Source organism: Melospiza melodia, chromosome 1 (genome assembly GCF_035770615.1).
Source record: "Melospiza melodia melodia isolate bMelMel2 chromosome 1, bMelMel2.pri, whole genome shotgun sequence".
Lineage (NCBI taxonomy): Eukaryota > Metazoa > Chordata > Aves > Passeriformes > Passerellidae > Melospiza > Melospiza melodia.
Genome location: NC_086194.1, coordinates 151860558 through 151879851, shown reverse-complemented (window position 1 = coordinate 151879851; position 19294 = coordinate 151860558). Strand labels below are relative to the sequence as shown.

The 19294-nt window shown below is 53.2% G+C and overlaps 1 protein-coding gene across 1 annotated transcript; it reads right to left on the bottom strand.

Annotated features, from left to right (window-relative positions):
- Positions 1–467: 467 nt before the first annotated feature.
- On the bottom strand, positions 468–11127 carry GDF6 (growth differentiation factor 6). The gene is made up of 2 exons (XM_063178298.1): positions 10751–11127; positions 468–1333 (listed from the first exon to the last, which is right to left on the bottom strand). Exons 1-2 carry the CDS (start codon positions 11085–11087, stop codon positions 477–479), a joined length of 1194 nt encoding a protein of 397 aa, XP_063034368.1. The 5' UTR covers positions 11088–11127; the 3' UTR covers positions 468–476.
- Between the last annotated feature and the right edge of the window lie 8167 nt (positions 11128–19294).

The following is a 19294-nucleotide window of genomic DNA, read 5'->3' as shown; positions in this document are numbered from 1 at the left end:
GGAGAGGGAAGGGGGGGGGCATAGGCTATTTCTGGCTGGTAAGCTTGCAGGAATGTGAAAGAGAGAGGGCAGAAATGAAACAGCCCTCTTCAGAGCGACTTCAGAGAGAGGGATCAGTCTGCTCCCTCTCCCTCCCCCGACTCTTTTTGTACTTGGTAAATTGCCTTCACCTTTGGAGGGAGGAGGATAGATCGCCAGATAAACCCCGGGGGAGGAGAGGGGAGCGGGGAAGGGACCGGGCGGGGGCCTCTCCGCCTGCCCGGCCCGCTCGCCCTTCCCGGCCGGCAGCCGCGGGCCAACGCTGCCGTAGCCCCCGGGGCCACCGCGGGCAGCGCGGCGGAGCCCCGGCGCCGGGCCGCCCTGCTCCGTGCCCTCCGCCGTGCCCTCCGCTCGGCCGGCCGCGGGACGGGGGCCCCGCTCGCCGCTGCACCTCCGCCAGACGCAGACCCGGCCGCCGCCGAGGGGCGTCCCGCCCGCTACCTGCAGCCGCAGGACTCCACCACCATGTCCTCGTACTGCTTGTACACCACGTTGTTGCCCGCGTCGATGTAGAGGATGCTGATGGGGGTCAGCTTGGTGGGGACGCAGCAGCTGGGCGGCGTGGAGCCGGGGTCCATGGAGTTCATGAGGGTCTGGATGATGGCGTGGTTTGTGGGCTCCAGGTGGGAGCGCAGCGGGAAGTCGCAGACGCCCTCGCAGTGGTGGGCCTCGTATTCCAGCGGGGCGATGATCCAGTCGTCCCAGCCCAGCTCCTTGAAGTTGACGTGCAGCGGCTTCTTGCTGCAGCGCAGCCGGGCCTTCTTGCCGTGCCGCTTGCCGTGGCGGCTGGCGAAGGCGGTGCGGCGCTGGCGCCGGGCCGGCGGGCGGCGGGCGGCGGGCGGCGGGGCCGCGCCCAGCTCGGCGCGCAGCTCCCCGAGGAGGCTCCGCCGCCGCGCGCGGGTGAAGACCACCAGCAGCGCGCGCTCCTGAGGCGGCCGCGGCCGGCGCGCGAAGCCCAGGCCCCGCAGGTCGAGCCAGCGGCGCGGGCCGCGCTCCGCCGAGGCCCGCAGCTCCAGGCACAGCCGCTTCCGGGGCCGCTGCTCCCGCAGGCCCTGCCGCACGTCGAACACCTCCCAGCCGGCCGCCGGGGCCGGGTCCAGGGCGCGGGAGTCCAGCGGTCGCGGCGAGAGGCAGGCGGAGAGCTGCACGTGCAGCGGGGCGGCGGGCGGCGGGCGGCCCCGCGGGGCCCGGCGGAACAGCCGCAGCTCGGCCCCCACGAGCTCCTCCGTCTCCGAGAGGGTCGACACATCAAACACATACTGCTGCCGCCTCAAGGGAGCGGGCGAGAGATCGTCTGCGAGATAAAAATAATTACAGTCAGTTGCGCTCGGGGGGATCTGCCGAGAGGTCTCTGAGGCGGCAGAGGGAGGGAGCACCGGGGCCGCTCCTGCCTGCCTGCCTCACCCCCCACCCACCCCCGGCGGGACCCTGACCGGGGGAGGGCGGGGAGAAAGAAGGAGAAGGGAATAATATGGAAAGGAAAGGGAATAATATGGAAAGGAAAGGCAGTATGGAAGAATTCGCACCAGACAGGAGACGGCTCTCCAGCACTAGAGGCAGACCCTGCCCCACGCATATCCTCTGCCTATCAGCCCCATATACACGTGCTCTCTGAGAAAAACCTGGACTTCTTTTTTGACACATCGGTGTACAAAGTGCAGCGCAGAAAGCAAACCAGATTCCCTGGAGCTGCTTTCCAATAAAATGTTTACAACCCAGCAAATACAAAAATTCCCAAAGCCCCTGTGTTTCCCCAGAAGCTAGTAAAGCTTGTGTAGATTTCTATAGTAAAAGTGTCACTGGAGCCTCTGTTCAGCAGCCCTTCGCCGCTTTTCCAAAATCAGCCCGCCCCAGGGGTAGAAACAGAGACTAAAGAAATATACACCCGCCTGCTATTTATCGATATCAAAGGTCATTGCGATCCCTAATCAGTGTGTTTCACAACCTCGGCTCTACCTGACAGGTCTCTGAGAACCTCCTGCGGGGCAGGAGAGACAAGGGGATGATTTATGCAAACCAAAAACCTTCAGACGCGACACGGCGATGTAAAAAATCAATGCGGATTAACATGCAGTTAATCAGTGCGGATTAGCACACTCGACAGTCGCCCTGCGTCGCCGCGTGTTCCCCTGGACGTCAGCAGGGAGATGGAGCGTGGAGTGCAGCAGGGACAGCGGGAATTGCTGGGAAAAAGACCTGCCCCGCAGCCGGGCCAGGGAATCCCCCTGCGGAGCCTGGCTGCCTGCCGAGCGCGTCCCCCTCGCCCCGCAGGAGCCGCCGTGGCACCCCGGGCTGCGGGGCCCGGCTCCGCACACCTGCCCGGTGCCGGGACACGGCCGCGGGCCCCGCCTCGCCCGGCACCGGGGCACGAGGAGTCAGCAAGGAGAGGGAGTTCCCGAGCCGGAGCTTCCCCGCCTCCACGGGGCTGCGCGCCGGCGGGAGCGATGCGGAATCCGTCAGGCCTTTCAGGCATCAGGAAAATTGGAACCCAGGCCTTTCGCATCCTTGCATCCGCCTCCCACCTCAGGCTTGTCTGTTTCCTTGCGGAGGGGCTTCTCCTTCCCAGCGAGGGGCGAGAGGCAGCCTGGTCGTGCATCTCGCTCAGGGAGTGCGGGAGGAGACTGAAAAAAACACGAGCAGAGCCCGAAAAATGTCGTCACAGTCCAGGTGACGACAACAGCTGCTTTATTGAGCTGTGAAAATAGAAGTGGAACCCATCGGGAGCTGCCTAGAGGTGCTGGACAATTTCATCAGCGCTGCAAGTACGGACCAGGATTCGGTCCATGAGTCTCCTGTGCGTTCTGGGGGATCGTGGGGGTAGTTCTGCCCTTCACAGGCGCGGGCCGTGGGCTGAGGTGCACGTGGTTGCAGGAGGAGGGTCCAACAGCTCAGGAGATCTCTGGTATCATTGCCTTCTCCTTCAAGGGGGTCCTGGGAGTTTCAGAGAAAAGCGGATGAGCCCTCGGGTAAGAAAGCGCAGGTCCTCCTCCTTCTTTTCTTTCTCGTCGTCTTGGTGGTTTTGTTTCGGTTTGGTTTTTGGTTGTTTGGTTTTTTGGGTTTTTTTTTTCCCAACATCTATCAGATACTCGGACACCCGACAGGGTGCGGACCGATCTCCTGGCTCTGCCGAAATGCATCAGACCTTCGTTCACGGGTTCCAGCGACCGTCGAGGAAACTAGATCAGCATCTTCCTCTGCGGTTATCCCCAGCATCGGGATGTGGGCAGAGCCGGGCCTGGGCACGGATTCCCTTTTAATCGCTCTCGTTGCTTAGGGGATGGAGAGGCGGGTGTCACGCTTGGTTTCAGAGAGAGGTGCTCGCTCTCTTTGATACTCCCAGTCGCCATGGGGTGGGGGTGAGGAGAGTGCTGCTGTCCCTCCGGAGCAGACAGCCCCACATACACTCCTCCTTGTCCTGTTCTTGACCAGCACCACGGTCCCGCATATGTATCTCCGGCGCGGTGCAGGAGCAAGGCAGGACTGCCCTGCAGTCTTAGCTTTCAGGGAAAGGGCAGCCCTTTCCCGAGGGAGGAGAGGACAGGAAGGTGACAGCGCCTCTCCCCTTCCCGAGGAACCGTCACGCAGGTGGCCTGTCGCGGCGCAGGAAATGATCCCATTCGGGGGTAACATCCAGGCATGCAGCTTAGACGGGAGGGAAGCGAGAGGCTGAATTCCCCACATGTCCCCGCTGCTGAAAATGGGCTCTAAAGGGTTTGCAGACCTTTGTCACCAGGCGGTGCGGGAGGAAACCAGCTCCGGCACTGTGGGTGCCAAAAGGCTCGCTCAGGGATGCTGCCCAAGCAGCATCTTTTGAGACTCCAGTTTGGCGAGGGTTTGGGGCGTTGCACGGCTGGTCCGGGTCGCTTGGTGGGATGGCACGCTGGCGACACGGCCGGTTTGCAGAGAAATGTGCCCCCGGTCAAGCAGGTCTGAGACGGATTTCAGCAGCACCAAAACTGTGCTGGAAAAGTCGCACTGGCTCAGGCAGCTGCCGGCTCCCGTGCCTCTCTCGGGAGGGCAGGGAAAGGGGCAGGGCTGCCGGTTGTTTCAAATAAGCAGCTTTGAATCCGATCAGATAAACGCTATTTATTCACTCTTGTAACCTAATAATTCCAGATGAATACATAATCCTAAACCAGTACTGGCTCGCTCCCAGAGCAGTCGAGAGGGTGGGAAAAGCAGCGGAGGGCGGGGAGGGAAAGCGGGACCTCCGGAACTTCCACAAAACGGGGAGAGACGGGTCTAGGTTGGGGACCCTTTGTTCCAGGGAAGCTGCTGCCGTCCCAGCACACAAAGAGCGGCAGCAGAGACGGCGCGGGGACACCCTGACTGTCCCTCTCTCTCCCCGTGAGCAGTGCACAACGGATAGGGGCTTGTCCTCTTCAGTTTTCCTTTAAACTCAAGGAGCGAATGGGGTAAAACCTGGGATTTCTAACAGCCAGCTCGCGATCTGCCTTTTTCTCAGGCCAGCTGAAGCTGTCCTTACAGTTATTCCCGTTACCGAAATACTTGGTGCGAGCAGCAAAGCCATCCCAGCTGGGCTGGGGAAAGCCACATGGCAGAAAATGCACCGGGGAGGTGTGTTTATATTTGTAGCGTTAATGTAGATAAATGTTAGCTCCGCCGTGAGTATTTGTTCTATTTCACTCTCCGTAGTATTTTTTTTTTTTTTTTTTTTTTGTTTTTCGGGCGAAAATAAAATATTAGGGGCAGGAAGGAGGGACAGAAGGAGGGAGTAGGTCTATCTGAAATGTAAGAATGTGTCAGTGGCGGATGGGAGAGAGCAGCCCTGCTCCGTTCTGCCCCTCGCGAGGCGCTCGGGCAGCGGCGTGCCCGGTGCTCCCGCGGGCGTGCCGAGCCGAACCGGGCCGGGCCGGGGGCTGCGCCGGGTCTCGCCGCCTTCCCCCAACGCTTTCCTTCGCCGTGCGGTGGCTGCGGTTTCAGCATCTCCGAAGCTGAATGAATGACTGGGTTGGGACGTTTCCCTGAATTCCCTGTGTGAAGCCTCTCCCATTTCCCGGGTCGCTTTCTCGCCGCAGTCTGGGCTTTGAGGAGAGACGGGGGTTAACGAAGGCTACACAAAGTTTCCCTTTTCATGGCAGATCAGGTACTGGGCTCTCAGCCAATTCATCAGGGCTCAGAACTTAACTTTACATCACTGCAAATTATACCCAAACCACATTCAAGAAGAATTTTCCCATTCCCAAATTCTCTTTCAAGCCGTATTTAAACTCGCAAACCAAAAGCACATTTTCAGTTTAAAGACACTTTGCAGACACTCGCACAACAATAATCTGGAAATTAAAACATATATTGTCCCTAATTGCGAAGGTCTGCCCACACGTTGTCTGCAGAGTCGCAAGGCTGACAGGTATTTCTTTCGGAGCATTATCCAAGCTGTGGAAACAAGGGACTGACTCTCCATGTGTGGTATTTCTCCGGGTTTCAATTCCACATCTCCCAGCGCCTGCCTCGCCGCGGTTTTTTATTACACCGAGTGATTAGATTTAAATGTATCGTTCGCTTCGCTATCGAGTAACCGAGAAAGACCACACCTTCCTTCGACGAATTCCCAATCCTGCCAAAAAACACTAACTAGTTGTTGGAGGGCTGTTTCTTTTTCTTTTCCTTTTTTATTTTTTTTTTTCTCTCCTCGGAGCGGGGAGGCACCTGGCTGTGATGTACCTTTGATCACGGCTGTACCGTACCTGCTCCGGCAAGGCTGCCTGCCCTTGCCCCACTCTCCCGCTCGCCACGAGCGACTCTCGGCCCTCGGGCATAGAGGGATCGCTGCAACACCCGCGGGACACTCCCGCAAGGCTCCGGGCCCTCGGCTGTCGATATCGTCCCAGGAGATGCGCCGAGGCGCACGGGAGCTTCCTTGCGGGGTTTCTACCTGCTGTAACAGACCTTAACCCAATATCTTTCCCTTTGCCCATTTGCGGTGCTTACGCTACCCGAAATACTTCGACGGAGGAGAAATAATTCCTCCGAAATTATTCGTATTGAGAAAATCGGCCCGAATATTCCCAGCGCTTGGAGCTAAGAAATGAAGCGAAAATATTACTGAGCGATAAATGTGGAAGCGCTAAGATACAGCAGCAGAACATACAGATCTGGCCATAACTAGCAAAGACGGAAACATCCCCTTTCGCTCATAAATCTGGCTTCAGGCACGAGAAGACTCCTACTCTCAGTTTCAGCCTGCCCTGAAATCGCAAGGAAGGGAGGGTTTTCTCCGATCGACTGTTTTGGGGTTTTTTTCTACTAGGAAGGGAGGAGGTAAATGAGGAGGGCGAGGCGCCCCGCTGCCGTGCCCAGCACCGAGTGGCCCTGGCCTGCGCCGGATTTTCTCCCCGCGGGCCACTCGGCTGCCGGCTGGGGCCAGCCCAGCCGCGGCACAGCATCTCCCCGCGGGCGGCGGAAACTCCACAGCTCCGAGGCGGAGACCTCGGACCGCCGTCCCCCACGTGTCCTCCCCTCAAAAAAAAAAAAAAAAAATTCAACCTCTTAGCAAGCCCTGCAGGAGGATTTTTGGATTAAAAAAAAAATTATAACAACGAAAAAAATCAGGACCAGGTCGGAAATGAGCCACCGGAATAGTTTGATATGCGTTAATTACTCGTCCTCCGCGGCAGCGCACCGCCCCGCCGGGCCGCCTGATCTGCGGAGCTCCCGGCGCCGCTTCCCGGACCGCCCTCCCGTGCGCGGGCCCCGCGCCTCCTCCAGGGACAACAAACAAACGAAAGATGAACTAAAAAATACTCCCCCCGCCGACAACCCCTGTTTTCACGGGGAAGCGGCGAGAGGCGCAGCCGCCGAGGGGACGCTGCGCTCCGCTCCGCCCGCGCCCCGGCCCCGCTCCCTCCCGCAGCTCCCGCAGCTCGGGGGTAAAACACCGACCCCCGAAACAGCTCCCGGCACCGGCAGCGCGGAGCCGCCGCCGCGCCCCGCCCGCCCCCGCGCCACCGGCTGCGAGCCGAGCCGAGCCAAACCGGGCTGGGCCGGGCTGGGCCGGACCGCTCGCTCCTTTCCCGGGTGCACGGCGGGGATGAGGAGAGGCAGCTCGCTGCCGCGCTCCGGCCGTCTGGTCTGCATTAGTGTTTTTATAAGGGGCTCAAACAAATCGAATACAAGGTCACCAAATAATTAACAGTTGTGAATTCCCTCCTTTCCCATTAAAATACTTCCCTGTTTATATTTCATTTTCCTTCTGCCAACGACAACACTGCTTGGGCAAAGGCGCTGCACAGATTACACTACATTGCAGCTTTCGGTCCACCCAGAAACCCGCTGTTTTGCATAAATATGTTGTACTAGATGAACTTCAAGTGAGATTTACATTCTTTTCTTCTGCCACATGCACAGCCGGGCCATTTTCAGTTTCTGCACACGGGATCCCCCTTTCGTCCTAGCCGTCTATTCACCACCCTCACAACCCTCATGGCAAGAGCAAAATAACGATGTTCGGATCCCTGCCCATCCGAATCAGCTGCCTTCCAACTGGAACGCGAAAGCGCATAAAGAAAACGGGGAGGGAAAAAGGAGACGATCTTGACCTATTTCGATGTCCCCGTCCCTTAGGCACGGACCGCAGCATTTCGTATGCGGGAGCCCTGCCTTGGTGCCGGTGCTGCGGGCTCTGCAGACACAAAAGGGTGAGGCGAGGGGCACTCGCAGCAGCCGGCCCTCGTGGCAACCCCTTCCCACGGAGATCCTTTCGAAAATCGTGCTCCTTCGCACTCCAGCTATTTCTTTTTTGTTTTCTATTTGTTCCTAGTCATGCCGCGTTTCTTGCTAGCTGTGGGATTGCTTGTTTATAACTCCCTTCTCCAGCTCCCTCCAGCTCTCTTTTTTTTTTTTTTTTTTTTTTTTTTTTTTTTTTTCCTCCCCTGCCTGGTGGAGTCCTTGCAGCTCCTAATTGTCCTGCCTTACTGTGGAGCTCCAATGCTGGGGGTCCTGAGGCCAGTGAGAGCACCATCTGCGTTTTAATGAGTTACTTCATGTGCCAACAGTAATTTTCCTACATTCAGCTAGGTCCTGTCTGATCTTGCGACCGTAACAAGGGGGAGCGAGTGGGGGGCGGTAGGGGGTGGAGAAGGGGGAATCGCAAACCCTTTCCCCCCTTTCTCCTCTCTTTCTACCGACGGGGGAAAAAATTATATACGTATTAAGCAGTAGTGAGTCTTCACTCCCTCGCGCGCTACCCTGAAAATGATCTTATTAGCTTCAAGCGGGAAGGGAAGAAGCGAAGCAACGGGAAGCGGCTGCCGGTGCCTGCGCCGAAGCGCCCTGCCCCGCAGCCTCGGCGGGCGCTGGGACGGGCGGGCCGGGGCTGCTGCGGGTCAGAGCCCAGCGCCGGGCGGCCCCGCAGGCACAGCAGCCGCCTCGCACGGGAGGGGCGCTTCTCGGCAGGGCTAAAAGTTGCTTCGCGCTCCTCTGCGGGCTGCTGTCCCCCCGAAATGCTGCCATGCAGGATGGCGTGGGCAGGTGGGACGGCCACCGCCATATCCCCGCTCCGGAGATGCCGCTTAGGTAAAGAGCAGCCCATCTAAATGGGTCAATTTGGGCGGCTATACTGTCTGCAAATGAAGGGACAGAAAATCTGCCCCCCTTTCCCCGCTTTCTCTGAGTAAAGACTGTTCATCATCAGCACAACTCCAGTTCGCCAATTAACTGGGCTAGGAGCCCACGGGGAGGTGGGCAGTAAAATAGCTACCACTTCAGAGGAACGGAAGCTCTCTTGAAGTTTTTTGGTGATGTGCCATCGGCTGGTCCACTTCATTATGGGAGACTAGACAATATTTGATATGTTATGACATGAACACTCAATTAGATCACTGAGTTGAAATACTCCAATCAGTGGCTTGATGCTAAGCAACCCTCAGAAGGTCCAGCAGAAGGTCACAGCCTGTGACACATCAAATCAAAATCAATGGGGAAAAGTGAGGCTTTTCCTTAATCAAACCAGGACTTCTGTTAGCAAATCACTTCCCCCGGAGTAGAATCTCACAAGCAGCGAGATGAGCTAAATTTGTTAAATTAACTGTCTTTCTTCTGGTTATCAAGAATAAGATGATATCGAGCGCGGCTCCATTTCCTGCAGCTCGCAGGATCAGCACCCCGTTTCCTCTCCGTCAGGGGGAGCGGTCCAGCTCCCTTCTGACGGCTGAATTTTCGAAACCGTGTTTCTAGAAAGCGGGTCCTCTTCCCCCACCCTCGCTTTTAACAGCGACAAAGAAAACAACCCCAATAAGGCGAAGGCGAAGAGCAAAACCCCTTGTCCCCTTTCCCCTCGAAAACGTCTGCGGGCTTCCGACCGCGGGGGTCACATACTGTGGGCGCTCCCCCGCGTCCTCCCGAGCGCAGAGGCGCGACCGAGGCGGGAGGCGAAGAGCCCGCCGAGCTCCGCCGCGGAAAGAGCTCCCCGAGCCCGGGGCAGCGATGGGGCAAGGGGCCGAGCCTCGGGTGCCGTGGGCGGGGAGAAGCTTCCGGCTCGGGGAGGCGGCGAAGGGGCTCGGTTTGGGTTCGGTTCGATTTGGTTTGGGGCGATCGGCTTCTGCAGCTCCAGGGAGCCGTGTGATTTTCCCGGCGCTGCCAGCCCCCGGCAGGTACACCAGTGCCCGAGGAGGCGCGGACGGAGGGGAGGGTCTTCATGTGTGGGAGAGGGGGAGGAACGAAAGCGCAGCCTTCATTAAGAACCTGTTAATTAGTCTGTTCTTAATGGTTCACAACCAGGGTAACGAAAAAAGGGGGAGGGAATGAAAGGGGCATGGGGGCGTTTTTATGGAAGGGAAATTTTACTCTGGATCGACGAGAAATGTGCACTCGCTGCCCCGGGTACGAGCGATACGACGACAAGAGAAAAGCCCAGGAGGGCCCCGGCCGGGGCTGCAGGTCGCGGAGGGGTCCGGGAGCCCCGCGGCACCGATGCTGCCCGGGAAGATCTGCGGCCCGGGGTAGCGGGCTCCGCTGCCGATCCCGGCCCGGGGGTGCGTGAGGAGCAACCCCGCACACAGCTCAAAGGATGCGGCCCCGAGCAGATGTCAAGTCCGGCCGCCCCTCGCTGAGTCCCGGTACCGGGCGGTACCTGGGCTGCGCGCTGCCCCCCGCAAGTGGAGCCGGAGGGTCCCCGTCCCTGCGCTCTCGCAAGGGGCTGGGGCTCTCCCAGGTAACCCCGATAACGCAACCCGAGGCGAGAGCAGCCTCAGGCAGAAGATGTTTCCTTTCGGTCAGTTTAAACTTTCTTTTCGCCGTGCAGCCGCGTCGGTAAGAGCCACCCTTTATCCGGCGGGTGGAAAGAAATCAGAAGAGCGATATTTAATTTTTTTTTCAAGGTTGAATTTACACCCAAATTCCGCCTGCAAAGCTGGGGCGTGTTTTCTACCACCCCATGATGATTCGGGGAGGAACACTCGTGTTTTTCGCACGCGGCACTTAGGGCTGCCTCGGCTCGGGTTTAGTGCCGCGGGGCCGTTTGCTCTAAAATAAAACCCCGCGACTCCGAATTCACCGAGAGATCTGCTCTTGCCTGCGATACCAGGGCGGGGAACAGCACCGGTGACCGCTGCAGCTCGCTCCCACCTCCCCAGCACCAGGCTCCGCGGGACGGCAGCTTCGTACCGACCGCTCCTCGTACCGCGGAGCGCAGCGGGAAGGGGCACCCGCAGCCCCGGGGGGACCGGGAGGGGCGGGGGGGGGCAGAACTTACCTCGTCCCCTGTCTACAAAACTAGTGATGGTGTTGGCGGATTTCGACGACTGAAAAAAGCTGGCGTTGATGCCCAGTTTCTCCGCGATAGAGTAAGTCCTGAACAGAGACAGCATGTACTCGTGGGGTTCCGCCCGTGGGAGCGCCCGGTCCACGGCGTGTCCCCCTTGCCGCGGGCGGTTTTCCCGTGGGGACCGCGGCACTCTGCGGCTGCGACCACCTTTGGAGGAGGCGGCGAGCTCCGAGGAGGCAGGGAGGGAAGCCGGGAGGCAGCAAGGTAAATCCCAGAGGAGGCTGGCGAGCAAGGCGGCGGAGAGCAGGGCCCGGCGCGCATTCATAGCGAGAGGCGGCGGCGGTAGGGAGGAAGAGGAGGGCGGCCCGACGTGCGGCTCCGGCGGCCCACGGAGCGGCGCGGGGACTGCGCGGCGGCGCGGCGCGGAGCGGCGACTGCACCCGGGCGGGCTCGGCCCGCAGCCGCCCGCCCCGCCCCGCGGGTACCGCCCCGCCGCGCGCCGCCCTGTGCGGGCACCCAGCCCGCCCCGCGGGGCGGTCCGGCCGGGGCGGGACACCCTGGTCGGGCGCTCGGGGGTCCCTGTGCTCCCTCCCCGCTGGGCTCTCCACGCGGAAAGCGGGCGAGAGCCGGAGAGAGATGCCGCGCGTCCTACTGCCACCTCTCGGGTACCGCTTCTCATCGACCCAGCGGTGATGACATCTGTTCAGGTGCCTCACAGGTTCTCCAGGTTTGAGTGTGGGCAGATTCGTGTGATGCTAATGATTTTGCTTGAGGCTCTTTGTATTCCCGTGGCTACGTGCCCGAAAACTTGGCACAAAGCAGGGGTTTTATAAGAAGGAGAATTTGGTGGTAAGGATTCAGAAATTCACCCACCCCTTTTCATTTGGCTTTTCCGAGGAGCATCCTTCAACATGAAATTGGTGTCAGTTCTCCAGTGGTTTCATCCAACCACCTGTCTAGGGTTCACAGCCATGACAAAGCACAGTAACATGCCTGCATTACTCTACCTGTCCTGATCACTACCTTCTTCTCCTTCACCTTCTCATCCTCCTGCCTGATCCATTGCACTGCTGCTGCAGGCAGCCACAAACCACCCTCTTCCATTTCCCCGTGTGGCTTTCCTCTGCCCTGTGCTGAGCATTCCTCCTTTTCTGTCCTGATCTCCCATTGGCCACTTCTTCCTACCTCTCCTATCTGCCCCAACTCTGCCACTGGGGGATTTTCCTTTAATTCCAGTAAGAGGTCATGTGTGTTTAGCTGTGAAAGCCTGGTCCATAGTAAATAAAGGGAATCTGAGATCTCTGACCATGCTCCTCCATCAGCTGCCATTCTTCATGCAGTCATACACTGGATGTGTGGACTTGTCTTCTTCCCTGTTCTCATTTTTCCACTGAGAGCCGCTCATGCCTGGGCTTTGGTACCACTCCCAGTGCAACAGAGGACCAGTGGGATGAGGCAGACCCTGACAGGGCATATGAAGCAGGCTTCTAGCCTGGCACATCCCAGTTTGCCTGTAGGGTGCTTAGTCCCACTGTGTTCCCCATCTCCTACGGAGAGACGCTAGGGACTATGAGGAACACAAGGGGAACATTCAAAGCAAGTGACAGGCTCAGGTTCCAAGTGAACCACAATGCATCTCTAGTAGAAAAAAAGATAATTCCAAGGCAGGGGCTCACACTGTCCTGCAGCCCTCCATACATGGCTTAGAGAGCTCCCTGGAGTGGTTTTGGCCCATGCCAACTAGCCCTTTCCCAGCCAATACCCAGGTCTGTTACAAGTTATGGCTTGTGCCAGGGGCTGTCCCTAGATGGCCATTTGGATGTGCCCATGTGGATGTGGGACACATCATACAGCTGGGATTGGAGAAAGGGGCCAATCATTGCCTTGGCTTCTTTCTAGCACGATAGATGTACTGCGAGGTGCTGGCAGATGAACTGTGAAGAGACAGGGCTACAAAAAAGTATCAGTGACAGTGCAGAAATGAGGCAAGTGTTCTGCAAAACCATTTCCCACTTCATTCTGTCCCATTTCTTCACCCCCTTTTATTTATTGTTCTTTCACTCCTCGTCTGTATCCTCTGGCTTCACTGACACCCTCCTGACCACTACCCTCCCTTTTCATCAGCTGCTTTCTGCACTGGGAGCGTCCTCCTCCTCCTGTCCCTTCGGCTTCTCTTTTCTGATGCTTCATTTTTGTTGCTTCTGCTCCCCTTTGCCACTCCCATCCTTTCTGCTTTGTACTTAGCATTTTGGCTATTTTTTTCCTGCCATGACCCAGTTCCTTCCGGAGCCTTATCATCGCTTTTTTGTTTCCTTCTGCCCCTTTTGTGTCCTATTCACTTATTCCATGCTCCTGCTGGCTATCTCCAATCAGCTGCCCAGCTCCAGTTTCTCCTCCGTCAACTTCTGCCCAACCCTAGCCCCCCAGGCGCTTTCTTTTTTCTCTCCTGCAGTATTTCATTGTCCTGTTTTTCTTTTCTGATATTGTTCCCACTTCCCACATCCCCTCCTTGTGGTCCCAAATGCTGCTGCTGCACGGCTGCCCTTTCCCACTCTCACTCTGCTGGTTTCCAGGGTTCCCTCTGGTGCTCCCAGAGTGTCTGTTCCCTTCCTGCCTTTGTCTCTTGGTCTGTGTCTCCTCTTCCCTCTTTGTTCTCAGCTTTTTCCTCCCTTGGCCTCCTCCTCTCCCAAGGGGAGATGGTTTCATGCTAATGAAAAGCTGCAAGGTCTCAAGAGCAACTTCCATCAGCCTGATTTAATTTCTACCTGCTGCTTTTGCATGTTTTAACGCATTCTCTAAAATTGACTTGGATGGCTGTTTTGCACTGTCCCTTCTTTATCAGGGGCCTGGCTTGAAGCCCTCTGCAGCCAACAGGGCCTTTCCTCTGGCTCTTGTGACCTTTGAGGCAGTGTGGAGGCTGAGGCCCTGCTGAGGCAGATGCCCCCCATAGCACCCCAGGGCTGCTGCTCAGCGGGTGAGAGCGCACACAGGTAGCAGTGCCAGCCATAAACAGGCAGTGCTGCTTTCCAGCCTGTTTCTCAGAGCTTTAGGTTGCTCAGGGTTGTCCCTGTGCCATTTTGGAACACAATGCCATTGTTCAATACAGCTAATTGCCAAGACAGTCGCTTAAGGGAATGACAGAATACGAACTGTGGGGATACAACAGTTGTGGAGCCTCATGGAGCAACACAGTCAGGTCAGTGAGAGGGACTTGAATATATTGAGCCATCTTAAGAAGCTTTGGTTTTGATTGTCCCTGAGAAAACTGTGTGGAACTGGACCTGAGAACTGCAGGCAGGAGTGGGCATTTCGTGGGGCAGCATGAGAATGAATCAGTGCCTGTGAGACACTTGAGATCCCCACTTCAGTGCATGGCAAAGAGTGAAATAATGGCAGCAACAATAAAAAGAGTAAAATAATAGCAGCAACCAGAAAAGAAGAATAGTGTTTTAAAAACTTGTTTCCTTTCTGGTTTTCTCAACAATAAAACTTGGCCAGATTTCAGTTTATAATTGCATTATACATATTTTGTAACATTTTTTTTAATTTCAAATATGTTTCTCAGAACTAAAGCAATTTGGAGACTGCAAAAATGCAGTTTTAAAACTAGTTTAAAACCATTTAAAACATCCAATCTTTCACATTCTTTCTTTCTGTGAATTTGCTATTCTGGGGAAAAGTACAAATGACTGGAGACAAATTTGAAAGTCAGGAAGCAGTCCAAATCAAATGTGATTTCTTTCTCTGGAAATTTAATGGAAATTTCTCTTGCTATAACCATAACGTGAGCAGCCATGTGGAGGAAGAATGACAGAAGTTAAAATTCATCCCTGAAAAGTGGTTGAGCTAAGATGTAAGCATCAGTCATTTCACCTCTGATTTGTGATCATTTGTAAGACTTTCTGTGGTACATAAGGAATATGAATACAGAGTTGATCAGTTTGTAGACATTCCCCCTTAGTTTGTTTTTTGGTTTTGGTTTTTTTTTTTTTTTTTGCATCTAGGTTGACACTTGATTTAACATGAACGATTACTTGTAGGATTTTTATTTCTGTGAACAAAAATCATTTTTATTAGGATGAATAGAAAATGTACCCCCTCAAACTATGGGTTTTTCCCCACTTTAGCACAATAGGCTCCAAAAAGGCTGTGGTTACACCACATAATCAGGGGGCAGGGATTCCTACCAGCACAGCACTTAGCACATTTTCCAAACTGCCTGTGTAGTCCATATGTGCTGGTTTTCAGCAAAACACCAGCCTGCAAAAGCCTTGGTTTTGAAAATGGGATTTTTTTTCCCAAAGGTTCTGAGGCATTACATTCTTACTCTTTTAGCCTCAGCATTTTTAGCACCTCTAATCTTTTCTGCAGTGCTCCTGAAAAGGTTGGTTTTCAGTGTTTCACACTGGCAGGAATATTTTTCAGTAGCCATATTTTGGCCCAGGAGTTGTTTGCCCTTCCCCACATGGATCTTCTGTTATGGATAATGAGCCAGATCCTCTCCCTGCCTCTCTCCCAGCTGAGCTGCCCTGCTCTTGGCTGAGAGTATCTTCTGAGATAGATCACCAAGCTCCTTCTCTGCTGCCGTCATTCTGGACTGTCACATTAGCCATTTTTTTTCCTTTACACAGAAAACCATCCTTTTTTCCTAAACATATTTATTTCAGCATGCCCCATCTCCAAACCATCAACATAAACCTCAAAAGTCTAAGAAGATCAAGATTTTTAATTGCCCAAACTATGGTGTGTGGACTAACAGCAGACAAAGGAGCCTACCCAAATAAATAGGGTTGCTTTAGGAGTCTGAAGTACCTCCTGCATTGTGGTCCTCCAAAGAAAGTCCTGTTTCACTTTCCAAGCATCCCACAAGGATCTGCACCTCTCCCAGCGCCCCACAGCCTGCAGAGCTCTTCCAGCTGAGTCCCCCCATGTTCCAGCTCAGTGGAGGCTTGTGCAGCCCCACAGCATGGGGACAGGCTTTCCCATTTCTCTTCCTTTTGCTCCTGCTTTTGGCAGTTTGTCCTTGCACAAGAGAAGTCGGGAGAAGGAGCAGGGCTAAGCCTATGCATCACTGTTGCTTTTTGCAGTGTTTCATTTTGCCACAAAACAGTGGCAACTTCGCTTCTCTGCAAGCTCTCTGCATTTTTGTCCCTGTCTTAGATTAGAACCACATTGTTTCTCACTCTCTCACTCAAGTTAAAAACTTAATACATGGACGTGAAGAGTGAAGCCACTCATGCATTCTTGGTGCATCAAAACACATCCTGACATCAGGGAAACAAATTGCAGCCTATATATCAGGAGAAAGGGAAGAAGTTTGCAACAGTGATTCTGCTTTCATTTGCTCTGGTGTAGAAAATTAAAATTATGTAGAAATTATTTTTCCTGTTTAGGATAGATTTGATTTTGAAAAATTACTGCTAACTTTGTAAACATTAAAATAGACGCAATAAAGATGTAAAATTTCACACAAGGGATCCACAATGTTTGTATAATTATAAGCATATGGTTACTTTACATGAAGTCTCTGTTATACTTTTATTTACTAGTGCTTGGGGAAAACAGAGGTTCTCAAATTCGGTGTTTATTTACATGTATAGGGAATGTCACAGTCTCCATTAACCTGTCATAATCTCTATTTCTGTCTTGGAACTCCAACTATATAAACCAAACCCCCACTCACACCATCATTTCTAATTTGTTCAGCTACTCTGCTAAATCAGACAATTTCTCTAATTTCTAAAGAATGTATATCCTGCTGCTGGTGGATGAGAACTGCTTACCACCTCAGTGTCTGCTTATTTCAGCTCTTGAGGGGGTAAAAGTGAAAGCTGTTGCTTTGATGCAATTTTCTTTGTTCTGAGGAATTTTGTGGGACTTTAATTTGTTGTTTTCATTTTAGTCTGAATTTCTGTGAGGCTATGAACCAGCCCTGAAGGATACTGAGCATTTTTTCTTTGATATCCACAATTCCTAATTTTATAGGACACAAAAGGAACTCAGATCCAGCAGGATTCAGCCCTCAGTTTGTGGGCTGAATTACATTATTTTTTGTCTTTTATACTGAGTTGCCATATGCCTAGGGCTGTTCTTTCCTTCAGGAAGTGTGGGAGCTCATGTATGCACAGTAACTTCACATTTTAGAAAAAAGGCAAAATAATTTGCAGAATTTTTTTGCACTTTTTCCTTCTATGTAGGAATACATACAGTTTTGACAAGTTAGATTTATCTGTGCATTTGGGGTTTATTGGGGGGAATATTTCCATGTTTTTGGGGGGAAAGACTTCCATCTTTGGCTTCACTCAGGCTGGTGCTAATAAATAATGCTTGCAGTTATGAATGACCAGAACCACACATTCTGACTGGAGAGGGACAGGGACATAGAGGAAATTCCTTTAAAAAGAAGATGAAGGAGTCTATTCAAGTGTTGCATCACTGCAGTCTGGCCTAACAGCACAAAGAAATTTATTTGCATCCTTTTATTTTACAATTCCTTTCTCAGCCATCTCTTTTTCCTTCAAGTCCCTCTTGTCACTTCAGCACTGCATGGCCATGTGGAGCATGGGAGCTGGGTTTTCTCACAGACCCTGAGATGACTTCAAGATGTCTTGGTTACTGTTCTCTTACCAGTTCTGGAGAGAAAATGAACACTTATGTGACACCTCAGAGGTGTGGGTACCAATCTCATCCCAACTCACACTACCTCAGGAGTGTCACCATGTGTCTCCTTACTGTTGTTTCTGCCTATTCATTGTTTCAGCTACAAACTCTTCAGGACAGGATCTGCTTTCCACCATGCCACTGTCACTTAATTATTTTCTTGGTAGGGAAAATTTAATTTTTCCTTACATTAGTTCAAAGCAATCCACCAGTGGGTGTTGCTTACTGCCTTCCCAGACCACGACCTGGAGCCATTTGCCCTAGAGAAACCCTTCAGGAGCAGTGCAGGAGAGTGACTGCATACAGATCCAAACCAGAGAGGTACCAATGGAATAGGCTCTGGCAAACAAAACAAACTCCTGGGAAGTAAAAAATTCATTTTGACCCTTGGTATTGCTTTGATATTGGACAGAGGTGGGCTGCAGCAGTCCTCAGGCTGGGGATATTCCCTTGTCCAGAGAAGTTGTGCCTGAGGATGGTGGCAGGCCTGAGAGGCACAGGCTGAGCTCTGTGATGGTGACAGCTGTGACGGTAATTCCACTCTTTTCCCCTTCCTTTTTGTTTGGTTTACTGAAGAAGAAGAGAAAGGCATAGAGGTGAAGAGGAGGGGATCAAGGAAAGACAGGAGAAGGCAAGCTGATAGTGGTTTAATATCAGAAGGTTAGATGGCAGCTGGATCTTCCCCATTAAATAAAGGGACTTGCTGTGAATTCTACCTCATCTCAGAAAACATCCCTGCATGTTGCAAGTATTCCTTTCCATTTGCATTTCTTTTTTGCATTTTAAAATCTCTGTAATTTTGAAAAGCCACTATTCTTATCCCTGTCACAAGAGAGGCAGGCCTGGCAAATGGAAGCTGATGACTTGCCCTGGGGAGACATTTGGACTATTTCTCCAAGGGGCAGTGCTACAGCACAGTCCCATGCCAGCAGCCACAGGGAGCCTCCATGCTCCTATCCCAGCCAGCCACAGTGCCCATCCTTTATAGGTCCCAAATTAACTCAGCTGTTTTGTTCAGTAAAAGATGATTAAACAAGCACTAAGATGTTATCATTAGAGGCTTCCTATTAAACTATGACTATAAATACTGGCATAGGAAGCATAAAGCTTTCTCAAGTTAAGCATGTCAGAAGATAATATTTCCTTCAACACTGCCAAAAAATGTATTGGTTGACCAAAGTGTTGATCAGTGCTGCGTCTTAGGAAATCAACAAGTTCCTTTTCAGTTCCTCTGCTTTATATTTAATGCAGTAATGTAGCTATCTATTACATAAAATTGCATCATTAAATAGATTCCTCAAACCAGTTTAACACCACAAAGGCAAAAGACTTACTCAAAAGAATGCCAAGGCTCAAAAAGAAGCATTCACCAGCTAGAGAACAGCAAAATCCTCTTGCTTGTAGCATATTTTGTTTCCTTTGCAGCTTAATCATAATCCTGAGTTCCCTTATTTTTAATGCTTGTTCTGGAATTAATTAAATCAGCTGGTCTCATCCTGAAGCTGCTGAGGTGTACATTTATTCTTTCTGAATGTATGGTGGGGTTTTTTTTTATGTACAGGAGCAGTGGTAGCAAGCCAGAGCAATGCCAATGTGCTGTACCAAACAAAGAGCTCTAAAGCAGAAGTGTTTGTTGGAGTATTCTTCTTCCCCACTGTTGCCAATGCTGCCCTGGCATGGGGAATCACTTCCACACTTCCTATACGTGCATGGCTGCTGGTGTGAGCAGACACCAGTGAGTCAGGAGGGAACTGGGAGTGATGGCAGAAAAAGAATATTAGTGCATTTACAAGTAAAATTATGGGCATGGCCTTTATCCTGGGTATTTTATCTGTGCCAATCAAGCAGTAAAAAAGTCCTTTATAAAAGCCA

Coding starts and splice junctions, on each gene's coding strand:
- GDF6 (XM_063178298.1), bottom strand. CDS start 11,087: ATGAATGCGCGCCGGGCCCTGCTCTCCGCCGCCTTGCTCGCCAGCCTC. Junction 1,334..10,750: donor TTTTGTAGACAGGGGACGAG/GTAAGTTCTGCC, acceptor TTTATCTCGCAG/ACGATCTCTCGCCCGCTCCC.